Source organism: Choloepus didactylus, chromosome 4 (genome assembly GCF_015220235.1).
Source record: "Choloepus didactylus isolate mChoDid1 chromosome 4, mChoDid1.pri, whole genome shotgun sequence".
Classification (NCBI taxonomy): domain Eukaryota; kingdom Metazoa; phylum Chordata; class Mammalia; order Pilosa; family Megalonychidae; genus Choloepus; species Choloepus didactylus.
The window spans coordinates 87,331,950-87,344,954 of NC_051310.1; the positions used below are offsets into that span (position 1 = coordinate 87,331,950).

The window sequence follows — 13,005 nt, forward strand, 5'->3', positions numbered from 1 at the left end:
GGTCTCTGCTTCCACACCACTCCAGGAGGTGGGCAGGGCCAGTAACCTCACCCCCATCTATAAGTTCAGAAACAAGTTCGAGGTTGGAAATGAGGTGCCCAAGATGGTACGGCTAATCTGCAGCAGGGCAGGCCCGGACATCAGGACTTTTGCCTGCTAGCCCAATGCCATTTTCATTTTTCTCCAACAATAATCCTCTCTGCCAAGCTCAGTGCAGGTCTAGGGTCCCTTCAAAGCACCTGCAGAGTTTATTCTCGGGAGGAAATGAAAGCGTTGGTTGTCTTTACCTCGGGCCCTGCTGCCTGCTCTGGGTGTGAGGTCCCTACGAATTAAAAATGATCCCCAGCAGCCTGGAGGAGCTGTGTTCCCTGCTGCAGCGCAACCTCATCTGGCTCGTAGGCCTAACACAGTTCACGGAGTTCTGATCTCCAGAAGGGCAAACGTGCACTGGGCAGAAATGGGGGAGGCCAAGCTGGCTGCGGGGAGCTCCCCGGGGGCTCGCTTGAGCAGTTACCTGATGAGGATGATGACGGAGGGCGTCTGTGCCATAGCACCGATCATGCTGCAGGCACACATCACGCACAGGAAGGTGAGGAAGGCCTCTTGGCAGCCGGGGCTGGGGCATTTCCCGGGAAGCACAGTCGCGTTCTCAGGGGGCACGCCAGTGAGGCACGCACAGCCGGTGAGATTCTGAAAGGGAAGCATCCAGCTCCTTTAACGGGGGCTAACTCCGGTTTCCCGATCAAGAGCTATCTATCTTTCAGCCGAAGCTGTCACAGCCTAATTATGCATTCTGTGGCATTCCATTAATTAGGCCTGAACAAACGAGTTAGCTTTAGAGGCGGCTGCAAAACACATGCAAATAAAAGAATATTTATGGGGAGGAGAGCCGAGTTCCCTCTCTCCAGTGTCTTTCACTTCCATTCTCCAGAATCCACCGCCCCATCCACCGCACTGTAGTCCAATGAGTCCCCCCCCAATACAATTAAAGGGGAAATCGCGCTTCCACAATATCATAAAACATTGCCAAATTAACATTGCAATTACTTGCCAATTTGTTCTCTCTTTTATGCAGTTATAATTACACTGAAGTGTATCAAAAGGAGAAGATCAGGTAACCGCCATATTGTTGCTGGTTCTCTGCCCGATGGGCACTTGGAACAAAGGATGGAGCTGTCGGGCGTGAAGCCGCTGCCTTTTATGGGGCCGCGGAGAGCACAGAGCTAATGGGAAAGTCCCCTGTGGCTGAGAACGCCAAGGGGACTCGGAGATGCCAGGTAGCTCAGAGGGGCCTGTGGGCACGGAAGCCCACCGAGACACATTTATTAATACAAGATCAGAGAGAAGAAAGGAGGGCGAACGCTTCCCGTTTGATAACCCGGCAAGGGCCCCAGCCCGCCGCCTGTGTCCAGGCACAGTCCTGCATTCACACTCGAGGAATTTCTGATGGCAGAGGGAGGAGCAGGGGCTGGGAGAGGCAGTGCCAAGTGCCAAGCCAATTAAGGTGCGATAATAATGGTGTGGAGGCCTTGAATGAATAGGAAATGAAAACAATCGTGAATGATTCATGGCTTTTCTTTCCAGGCCTGCTTGGCTTTCAGCGCAGTGTGCAGAGGTAAATCCTGAGGGCTAAGCAAACCCCCTTTTGCTTTTGCAGTTCTCCTTCCCTGCCTCTCTCCCCTCCCCTCCTTCCTCTGTTCTTCTGCCTCCCTCTCCCTTCTTTTCTTTTCCTGCGGAACATATGGATGGGGTTTCCTTATTCCATAAAGCTCCATGGGATGAGTAGGATGAGTTCAGGGGTGTCTGGAAGTCCCCCCTCAGCAGAGTCACCCTGGATGGCTGTGCTTGGCACAGAGGTTTTTGTCCTCGGGGTAGAATGGGGGTGGGTGGGGGGAGGTCACCCGGCCAATGCTCCCCTCACCCAACTGTGAGCTTAGGCTGGACCCCTTCCCCTAAGCATCCACCCACAGAGCACAGGCTGCTGTGTAAATGGCCCAGTCACGTTTGCTGTAATTCCCTAAAAGATGCAGATGCCCTGCCCCCAGCATCCCCTTTTCCTGGACTTCTGCCTGGAGATTCCAAAACCCAGAGCAGAGGAGCACCTGCTGCCTTGTGAGTTCTCTCCCAGCTGAACCAGCTCCAATATCCCTTCCTCGGCCCTCTCTGAACCCAGCACTTCCCTCTAACTTTCCCTCCTGCCTCCAGAACAAGAAGCACATTTTAGATGCCCTTTTTTGAGCATCTTCTCACAGCACAGTGGCTGAGATGGAACCCAGCAAAGCTTAAGGTGCATACATGAATGAATCACTCTCTGCTTGTATTAGGAAGCAGGACTGCTTCTCCCCAAAGATGCTTAGCTGAAAATGCCACCCCTCCCTTTACCCAGGAGAGGAAACTCACCCCCGTACTCCAACTTCATAGCCAAACTTCTCTAGTTAACACTCACCACCCCCGTTTCCTCATCTCTAACTCTTTCTCTATTCCCCCCAGCTAGACTTCCGCCCCACATGCATGAATCAGGTCTTGTTACGCTCTCCAGTGGCCTCCAGGACCCCCATAACCCCCGCCCACCCATCCACCTCTCCCTCACTGGAGCTGGGAGCTCCCAGGAGAGTGTGCCTGCTGACCAAGCCCTTGCTGGCTTCTGGGGTGCTGCTCTCCTGGTTGCCTCTTTTCCCCTCTGGTTGCTCCTTTTCCATCTGGTTGCTGGCACCTTCTCCTCTCTTCCTCCTAAAAATACCAGTGCTCCTAAGGGCTCTGTCTCAACTTTCCTCTCTCCCCACCCTCCACCCTCTCCCTTGGTCTCCATTAGCATTACCTTCCTTGCACCTGCTGATAACTCTCAAATTTAATCTCTAGCCAACACCCAGACCCACATGATGTGCCCATTCCTAAAACTCTTGAGCAGGCCACGATACCAAAACTCAATCTATGCACTCATGCCCTGTGCAGTCAACTAGGCACTATTCCCATCTGTGGAAGCTGTCTTCCCCAGAATTCCCGTCCCTGCATGGATCAGAGTTGGCCAGGAGAGGAGCAAGGGCAAGATTCAGAAGGCAGAAGTGAAGTCATTAAAGGGGTGAACAGATACAGGAATGGACAGACGTGGGAACAGACAGACATGGGGATGGATGGACAAGGGGTGCCTGGAAGGTCCCAGTTGTCCTAGCACTCCCCCACCTTTGCCTCCCTCTTCTTTTCTGTGGGCCCTGCTGACCCACTGCGGCCCCACGCCCACCTCTGGTGCCAGGGCTGTAGCCCTCTGAGCTGGTTCCCATGATCTCTCACTCAGCAGCCAGGGGAGCACAGTTTCTTGGGGTTTCCCAAAAGCTCCAATTTATCCCTGTGCCAGTACTTTAGGGGGCTTACAGAGTGATTTCACCTCACGTCTTCCAGACCTTATGTTCCTACGACTCCCACCCTCATATAAGCTCTAATTCCTATATTAAACCCTTCATTTCCAAAGTAATCATGGGTGCTGGTTTCCTGATGGAACCCTGACAGCCACAACTTCCTTTCCCTCCACATTTGTTGCCTTAGAAGTAGCAACCTAGTGTGTAAGAGCTCCAGCCAGAAACCAGGCGGTAATTCTGCTGCCACCCCCACCCCCTCCATTAAATCCATCTTTCTCGTGACTATAAGGATCACGAGGACAGGAAACACAGCAGTTTTATTCTATAAAGGGCTTGGCTCATAACAGGAATTCAATAACTGTTTGTTGAATGAATAAATACCCAGCTCCTGTTCATTATCCTAAGTATCTTCCAAACCTTGCTCTAGATCCAACCACTCCCATCTCTCTCTCCCTCTCTCTCTCTTTTTAATTATTACTGCAGAAGCCTGCAAGAGAGAAGAGATTTCTGACTGAGTTCCTTAGAACCAAACGACTCAAAGGGTAGTGGGCTATAAATGAGGGCAGGTGCCCAAGGAATGGCTCAGGCCATGTATGACTGGATGCCCTGGGATCTGACTCAAGGAGCCCCTCAGGAACAGTCAGGAATGTGGTGTGAGGATTGGGACTAAGTGAGGAAGGGCTGGAACCTTCTGATGAGCCAAGGAACTGGTGAGCTTTGTTTGATTCAACAAGGAATCTGCAGTTGGTACTGACATCCAATCTCAGACTTTTGCCCCAAACCTAGTCTTATGACTGGATTGCATTCTATTTACCATTAACAGGAAACTGCCTGACCACTCCTTGCTCAAAGTGGAAAATTCCTTCTGAAAGAGATCCACCCTAGATTAGATCTGTGCTCATGCCCCTAAGGGAACGGGATAAAATGAGATGTCTTTACCTTGGACTATGGCTGGCACAGTGACTGCGCTGCCCTGACTGGGTGGGCCCCACACTAAATGAGTGAAGTATTTTCTAGAAGCCAGCATCCTGGGAAAGGAGGGAGCAGAGAATGGGGTCAGGCCACCCTGGGGTGTGTAGCAAAAGGGGAGGAGAAGTAGGGGGAGCACAAAGCAATGGAGAGGGATGGGGCACAATTGGCCTGGAGACAGCCCAGGGGGGACTGGAGAGTAAGGAGCTGTTTGTAAAGTTAATGCCAGAAAGGGATGAGGCTGGAGACTGGCATACAAGTGAAGGTGTCAGCCTGACAGTGCCCCAGAAGAAAAGTTGGGAATGGATGAGTCCCTCCCAAAGGTTCTAGGCAAATCTCTACTTATTCAGATTTTAATTGATTTGAAAAAGAGCCGTGAAAGAGGCTGGAGAGAAGGCGAGCCAGAGTGATCTGAGCAAAGACTTGAATAGGTTTCCTTTTCCACCAGAGAAGTCAATCCCACCTGCTGGGCAGGAAATGTCGGGTGGCCCCATGGCATTGGTGTGTGTGTGGAGGAGGGGAGACTGGGACATTCCTGTGGTCCCTTCAGAGGGGAATCCAAGGGAAAATACTGAGGTTGTAGCTATACTGCCAGGGATGGGAAACACCCTGTTTTGGGGGGCTTAGGTGGTACAAGAGCACAGAGCACAGATCTACCTAGACATTATGCTGCAGGAGCTGTGGGGACTCTGGGTGCATAAGGTGACAAGGTTTTAAGGAAGAATCCACCACCAAGATATCTGAGGGTGGCAGGATGACCCTCAGATGTTGTTTCGTCTTTCCCAGGGTGCATACTTGAAAGAGATGACTTCCACTAAGCTGCGCATCTAAGTGAGGGCCCTGAGACCTGCAGAAACTCCAAGGAGCAGAAAGTTTGAAAGAATAGAGATTACCTGGGTGTGAGAGAGCTGTCTACTTTAATTCAGGAGATGCTGGAGGCTGGGATCCTAATTCTTACCTCCCCTGTTTACACCAGTCCTGCCTGGCCAGTCCAAAAGTGAATGGATCTTGGAAACTGCCTGTGGGCCATCATGGCATACTGAAGTGGTACACTCCATATTGGTCTCTTTGGCGGTCCCCAGTGTGGCATAAACTATTAAGAAAATGCACCCGGCTCCAGGAGATCAGTTTACAATGTCTGACCTGGCAAATGCCTTCTTTTCCATCCCTGTTTCAAAGGCATGTCTTCCCAATTTGCCCTTCCCTGGGAAGGAATGCAGTTCCCACTGCCTTCAGAAGAGCTGAATTCTCCGCCTGGTGTGGCAATTTGGAGTGGCAGGATCTAGCTTTACTGCAAATAAATTTACTGCTGAGATCCGATATAGACCCCTATGCTCACAGAGGAACAGCCTGACAAACTCTGGAACCAGAGGTGCCCTAGATGACAGAGCAAGAGTGGCCTGCACATTCCCCAAGAACTTGTCCTACAGATATACTTATCTCAGGCACAAAACGATACATGACAACAGAAGCTGCAATGCTGTTTGTAAGAGCTCAAGTTTTGAAGCAATTCAAATGCCCATCAACAGAGATGGTGCACAGAGATTGTAGCAGATCCTCCCAATGCAATAGTATGAAGCTGTGAAAAAGGTATGAGAGCTCTCTTTATGTACTAATATGAAAAAAACTCCAAGATAAATTATTAACAACAACAACAACAAAACCCATTGAAAAATAAAAAAGCAAGGTAAGAACAGGGCCTTATATGTGCAGTAAAAAAATCCAGAAGGATATAGAAGTAACTGATAACAGTGATTAATTATTTGGCAAAGTGGCAGGTTGAGAAGTGGGCAAGTGGGGGATGGATGCAGAAGGGAGAGATTTCACTCCCTATGCCATCTATTTAAAAAACAAACAAAAACAAAAAACAACTTCCAGCACATTAAAAAATAAAGAAGAAATCAATGAAGAAAAAATGGCACTGTCATTGTAAACTGTTCCATTCATTTATTTAAATTGAGAAATGTTTCTATTTACATACAGTGATGGGGATAAATAATTACCATAAAGCTGGAGACCAGAAAAATTACTCTGTGGAAGCTTGGATTAGTTTTCTATTGATGGAGGAAATCATAAGCATGTTATTTTGACAGTTTCCATTATGAGAAGAAAATGCTCTTCAGCAGTATTTCAGAAGTGCTGGCAAATAAAGCTGCTTTTGTTTGGGTCTTTTCTTTACATTCAACACTGATGGATCAATTTCTATTAATTGTACAAATAAAACAAATTTCTAGGATGGAAGACTACTATTCTAAGGGGATGGGGATGGGCGATACTATTTGTATTAAAGAGCCTCTTGTGAAAACTTGAAAGGTAAAAAGGTAAGGAGTGGCTTCCCTTTGGAATATCTTTCCCCCTTCCCCCTGCAAAGCTTTCTGTTACAAAGAAAAAAATCATCACGATTTCTATCAAATATCAGGCCCTGGTCCTGTAACTCAGAAAGGGAGTTTGCCGACAGAGGCAGGTTTTGTTCTGCTTGGCCAGTGAAATCTTCCATCTTTTGTACCTGACATTCTAATAACGGGGAAAGCAGAGGACCGCTGACACCACCACAATTGATTGGGACATCGTCCTTTGAATGACAACGTATTCCTCTGTGTCCCAGGCATTTATGGACTCTCTCATGATTCACTGAAGTTCTTAGCCATTCTCCTGTCATTTATTACTGTCTTTTTTGTAGCATAGACTCCCTTTGCCTCTCTGGCCCAAGCCATGATGGTATTTCTGGGGCGGAGACCTCAGATCTTATCAAAAAGAAAAGTGTTGGCAAGCCCTGTGCCTCCAGGCAAAGCAGATACTGGAAACTGCAAGAAGAAATACTGCCACCCTACCCTGGGAGGGTCACTGATTGAAGGATAATGGGCAGGGAGAAAATTTCCGAAATGAAAGCAAGACTCCCGTCCACCTTTCGCCCCCATAACCTGTAACGCATGAGCCAGAGAGCATCCTGCCAGAGCCTTAATTATCTCCTGCAGAAGGGAGGAAAGAGGCTGCAGGCTGGGGAATGGTCAGGCTAACTACTTGCTCCCGTCAGTTCAGGTAGGAAATGGTGGGCAGAGAGCTAAAGGATGTGTGTGCAACTCACTCGGAAGGAACACACAGCCCCCCACATCTCTCTCTTTCTTGCTTTCTTCCCCCCAACTCCAAACCAAGGTCCCGACTCTACTGAACAGCCTGACAACGTTCGAACATCCACATCTGCACCTACACACTGCTAGAACATCCTTCCATGACCGTCCACCAAGCAAATACCCGCTCAGCTTTCATGACATCTATCTCCCTGCAGATACCTCCCACTCCAGGGTAAAATGTCCATGACCTTCTTCAAGCCCCACCCCACCTTGGACCAATTACTACCCCAGAAGGCATAATATTCCAAGTTCACTAATTTGTCTACATATCAGCTTCCTTCTATTAGAATGTAACCACCTAACCTTTAATGTTAGATTTTTTTTTTTTTTAAGAAAAAAGATCCTCTTGTTGGGAAAGTGATACATGTTCATTTTAGATAATTTAGAAATAAACAGAAACTTTCAAAGAAATATATGAAAACTAAAATTTTAGTCCCTAACCAGAGGTAAGGGTATATAACCTTGCAATCTTTTTTTCATGCAAAGATAAACACACATTTCTAATCTTTCTCTTAATGAAAAGATTATATATATATATATACACACACACACACTATTTTATAATGTGTTCTTTTCACATAATACTATGTTGGAAACATTTAAGGCCAGGTTAGGTGCTGCTCTTTGGTTGTCCCCTGTACATAACTCGATTGAAATGTTACATGTCCCTTTGCAGTAAACACAGCTCCTTACCCAATTCATCTCTACACCTGTAATGCCCAGCACAGGGCCTGAGATCTACTGAGTGGCAATGTCCCAGTAGGACTTGATTTCAGAATACTCACACATCCCTTCTGACTGGCTAGAGCATAGACCTTTAAATCAGTTCTGGCAAATGCAGCTTCCCATTCCTTCCAAATGGGAGGGTTTGCCAACTCAAAGCTTTAGGGGAAACATAAATAAGAAAAACGGTCCAAGTTCAAGGTGTGGCCAGCCATGGAACGCTGGCTGGCTGGAGTCTAGATATCTTGCAGGTCCCATGGTAGCTGATCTTTCAGCACTTTCCAAGAGGCCAGAGATACAGATTCATTTAGGAAATGGTCAGGCTGTTAAGCCTTGGTGCAGGCCACAGTGAGCATCTCTTCAGGGCAGATATGTTGCAAAAGCAGCCAGTGCGTTCCTTGTGCTGCAGTATGCTAACGTAGCACCTCTAATTCCCCAGCTGGGTTTCCTTGGTGCAACAAGAAGGGAACAAAAAATGGGTGCAAAGGAAAGGGAGACTGAGCATGAATATTCAGTTTCAGCTCATATACGGACTTGTTTCTAGAATGATAAAAATGTTAAGAACAAGTCTCATCCCTTGTACTGGAACAGTGGTTCTTAATGGTAGGAGTGGGGGGTCTGTCCCAGGGACACATACCCCCAGGGACAAATGTTGGGAGACATTTTTGGTTGTCCTAACTTGTGGGTGGGGGATTGGGGTGGGTGGCTACTGGTATTGGGGGAGTAGAGATGTTGCTAAACACCCCCCACTGCACAGGACAGCTCCCTACAGCAAAGACTCATACGGCCCCAACGTCAACAGTGCTGAGCTTGAGAGAGTATGTCCAGGAACAATGTTTCTCAGCTTTGGTTACATGCCAAAAACACTTGGGGGGCTTTAAAAAACAACACTGATGCCTGGGTTCCTTTCCAAAATAATGAGATCAGAATCTCTGAGGTTGGGGCTTAAGCATGATATTTTAAAGGCTCCCAAGTGATTCTAACATGCAGCCAGGACTGAGACCCGTAGTAGTAAATGTTGAGTCTCCTGCAAGCATCGTGGGCCCAAAGTTGGTGCTTCGTTCAAACAGTGCTCAATAAATATTTGTTGCCTAGATGAGGCTATAAATTAGTCACCTACCATTAGTTCTCTACAAATTACTGTGCTAGACTTGTATTGACTTTCAACGTTCTATTGGTGGCTGATGAAAGCTTTTTTTTTTTTTTTTTAGTCAATTATTCAGTACATCAAAAGGATACAACTTCCAGCAGTCAGTGAGCAGCATACTAAAACACGTTCTGTTGGAATAATTATTTCCAAAAGTGAAAGGTACAGAAACAATCTGGACAATATATTCATGCCGAACGAAGCTTATAAAATTAACTTGCAATCTCTTTGTCACCTCTCCTGGTCATAAGCAATGAGAAGATGTAGAAATCATGTATTAAACGCAATCCTGGAAACTTCCCTTGCTACCACTCAAGGAGATAGAAAATAAGAAAATAAAACAAAACCCAAAGCAGTGTAGGAAGGAAGGTCTAATATCAGGAAATTGTGAACCCTAATGGGACTTCCCTATAGTCGGAATTTGATTGGTGACTTTGTACCTCTGATCAAGTTATTAGGGATTTTCATGAGTCTTGATGGGAGCTATAAAGTGGTGAGAGGCGAGCAATGAGAGAGTGTTTAGTATTTGAATCTACACCATCTAACTGACCTACTGCCCATTGCTAGTCAAGAGAATGGGAAGTATCACCCATGGCTACCGAGGTTCTCAAAGGTCCAGACAGAGGCTATGGCCAGGCACTGAGAAAGCGTGGGACGTTTACTCAGAACCATGCGGGATGCAATGGTCAACGACAGAGCCTCTGCCCCAGGATGCTGGGATCTGGTGAGGGATACATGGGAGTGAATGAGCCATTAGAACCCAAGGGTACGAGGTGTGCTGGGTGAGAGCGGAAGCTGAGGGACAGGCAGGAGGACTGATAACGCAGTCCCGCAGGAAGTGATGTGGAGACAGCTTCCCAGAGTAGTGGCACAGAAGCTGAGCCCAGAGGGTAAGGCGGTGTTAGGTGTGTAAAGGGGTTAGATGGCAAGAATGTTCCAGATAAAAGCAATTGCAAGTGCAAAGGAACCAGAGGCAAGCAAGAGCCTGGTGTATTGGGGGAATTGCCAGAAGTTCACCATAGCAAGTAGTTCTCGAAGAGGCGGGAGGAGAGGTGAGGTTGAGGCAGGAGAGGCAGCCAAGGTTAGTGGAACTACAATGTCCCCGTGGTGGAGAGGATGTACAAAGAGGTTCTTTCAGGTAGAAAAAAAAGGAGGGGAGCTAAGCAAGAGTGTCATCCAAAGAGGGAAGTAGCAGAGCACAGATGAAAGACACTGGCTTGGGTGTCTGACAAACTCTACATTCAAATGCCAGCTCTACACATTCCATTGCATGACCTTGGCCAAGTCACTAACCTCACCCATAATCAGGGGATGAAACAACACCTCCCTCAGAAGGCCGTTCTGAGGATTAAAGAGAGTAGATAAGTGGGGCGAGGGTATGGGTGAAAGAACCAATGGAACCAGGGACAAGAGCTGGATTCGCATCGGGAAAGATAGCGAACCCCAGGAGAGAGTGAAGGAATAAATATGGAAAGGTGAAAGAGGTAAGAGAGACAAGGAAACTGTTAGCTTGTAGAAGAGTATTTTCATGTGCTAGAAGATGAGAAGGAAAGAGGAGGGGGGAGCAAGGGACAGAGGGAGGGAACGAATGTACTAGGAATAGAATCTACCCTCGGGCATTGTCTAAAATGCTGCAACAAGGACTTAAAAGACTTAAACAGCTTTTTGCTTCATTTTGGCAGTGGGCCTGCAATTCTTCTCACTCTGGACCAAGCTGTCGTGGACCATGAGTGACACATGGAAGGCTCCGTCGCCTGGCCCACTTGGGCTCCCGACAAAGCTTGCTGCTGCTACAGTTTTATGACTGTGGTGGTTTGGGAGGCTTGACCCTCTTGAGGTCCTCTTTCCAGGAGAGGAGCACTGCTCTGGGTTCCTGAACCCCACCCCTGCCGTGAAACTGTGGCACCAAGAAATCTTTCTGTATGGAGAAGTAAATGCCACGCCACCCCAGCCCTCTGATTTCTCACTCTCTGCTTTGTAACTGCACAAGATACCCACCCCCTTCCCCTCCCTGCACCCCAGCAGACACTGTGAGGCCTCAAGAAACAGGAAGAAATGGCAGGGGTCTGGGGAATGAATGATGCATTCAGAGGTAAAGTGACGAGCATGCACTCTGGTAATTGCATTCCACAGCTTTGCTGTTTCAGCAGCTAGAAGCAACCGTGGTCTCATTAGGCTTTTATTTAATAAGACTTGTACATGCAAGATCAGGGAAAATGCAAGTTTTAGGAAAATTTTTTTGGTCAGTGTATTCTCTGAAACAGAGATTCACGTGGTCTCAGGACACTAGTCTCTACTGGGTTGAATGAATTCTTCCAGCAGGACAATAACTCAGACTGATTTATATATAACTTTTTCAGTATTAAAATGTTAATGAAATTGTTGTCAGGAAAAATAATAGCTTGGGTTTTTATTTTGACCATTCTCAATGCCCCATCCCCTTTTTTAAAATCCATTTCCACTCGCATGAAGACATTGCTGTATAATCTAATTTTTAAAATCAATTCCTTCCCACTACACTCCCCCATGGTGATTTACTTTCTCTATAGAAAAATGTTAATTAATAACTGGCCAGGAATCTAAATGTTAAAAGCAAGAGAAAATGAAATCTTTGAAAATGAAAATAGATGACCCATTTTTCTCCTTTTCAGAGAAACCACTGTTGCCAAAAGCTACAGGATGTGGGAAAGGAAGGAAACTCATCGTCTCAACTCTAAGTTCCTTGAAAGCAGCCACTCTGTCCTCTTCGTGTCTTCCTTCTCATTCATGTGCTCCTTGGACATTTATGGGTGCCAACCCTTTGCTGAGCACAGAGATTTCAAAACACATGATCCCTGGTCCTCATTTTCAGAGATCAGAGCACAATGACAGATAGTTTGAGCAGATCACTGCAGCAAAATGAGAGTGGTGCCTCCAGGAGAGACAGGTGCCAAACAACGGCAGAGGCAAGAGCCCCAAAGAGGAGGGAGGTTAAGGATGGCTTCACAGAGACAGGGGCATTTCAGTTGGGTCCTCACAGCTGAGTAGGAGTTGCCCAACTGGGAAGGAGAAGTATGACAAGACATATGTTGTAGGGGAAAGCTGAATACCACTAGCAGTCAGGAGGTAGAGCTGAAGAGGAAGGCTGGGGACTGACACAGAGGGAAGACACATATGAACCAAGCTAAGTGCCCAGACCTCATCTTCCAGGTGTCACGGCAGCATTCAAAAGGGTCATTTGCAGTGTTTGAGAAATCACTCTGGCTGCAGTGCAGGAGACCAACCAGGAGGGGGCCACTCTGAGCCAGGAGGCCAGTTAGACAACTACTGCATGAGTCCAAGCAAGAGATGGAGAGGGCCTGGGGCAGGGCCGGGTTATGGTGGTGTGAATGGAGAAGGGCAGGTGTGACAGGCACCTGGAAGGTGGGAGGGTGTCAACACGACTCGGTGGCCTGCCACTCAGCACCAGTTTACAAGCAGAGGATGCTCAAATGCAGCAGGCTGACAGCCAATTGTTAAATTCACAAGAAAAACTGTGGAGAGAAGATGGAAAAAAGTGGGGCGCATCTATATGGGAAGATAAAGGTGAAGAAAACTGAACAGGGAAGAGGCTGGATGAGTGCCATCATTTTAGGCTTAGAGGGGTCCTCCTTGATATGTGAGTTTCTCAGCTTTGTTTACATACTCCTGGTGACGGGGTGCT

The 13,005-nt window shown here is 47.4% G+C and overlaps 1 protein-coding gene across 2 annotated transcripts in view; it reads right to left on the reverse strand.

Moving 5' to 3' along the window:
• Positions 1–13,005, reverse strand: part of SLCO3A1 (solute carrier organic anion transporter family member 3A1) — a 296,702-nt gene that overhangs the window by 25,914 nt on the left and 257,783 nt on the right. For both annotated transcript variants that reach the window (XM_037832968.1, XM_037832967.1), the window contains exon 8: positions 515–690. In XM_037832968.1, the coding sequence (XP_037688896.1) occupies positions 515–690 (176 nt within the window). The remainder of the gene's footprint in view (positions 1–514; positions 691–13,005) is intronic.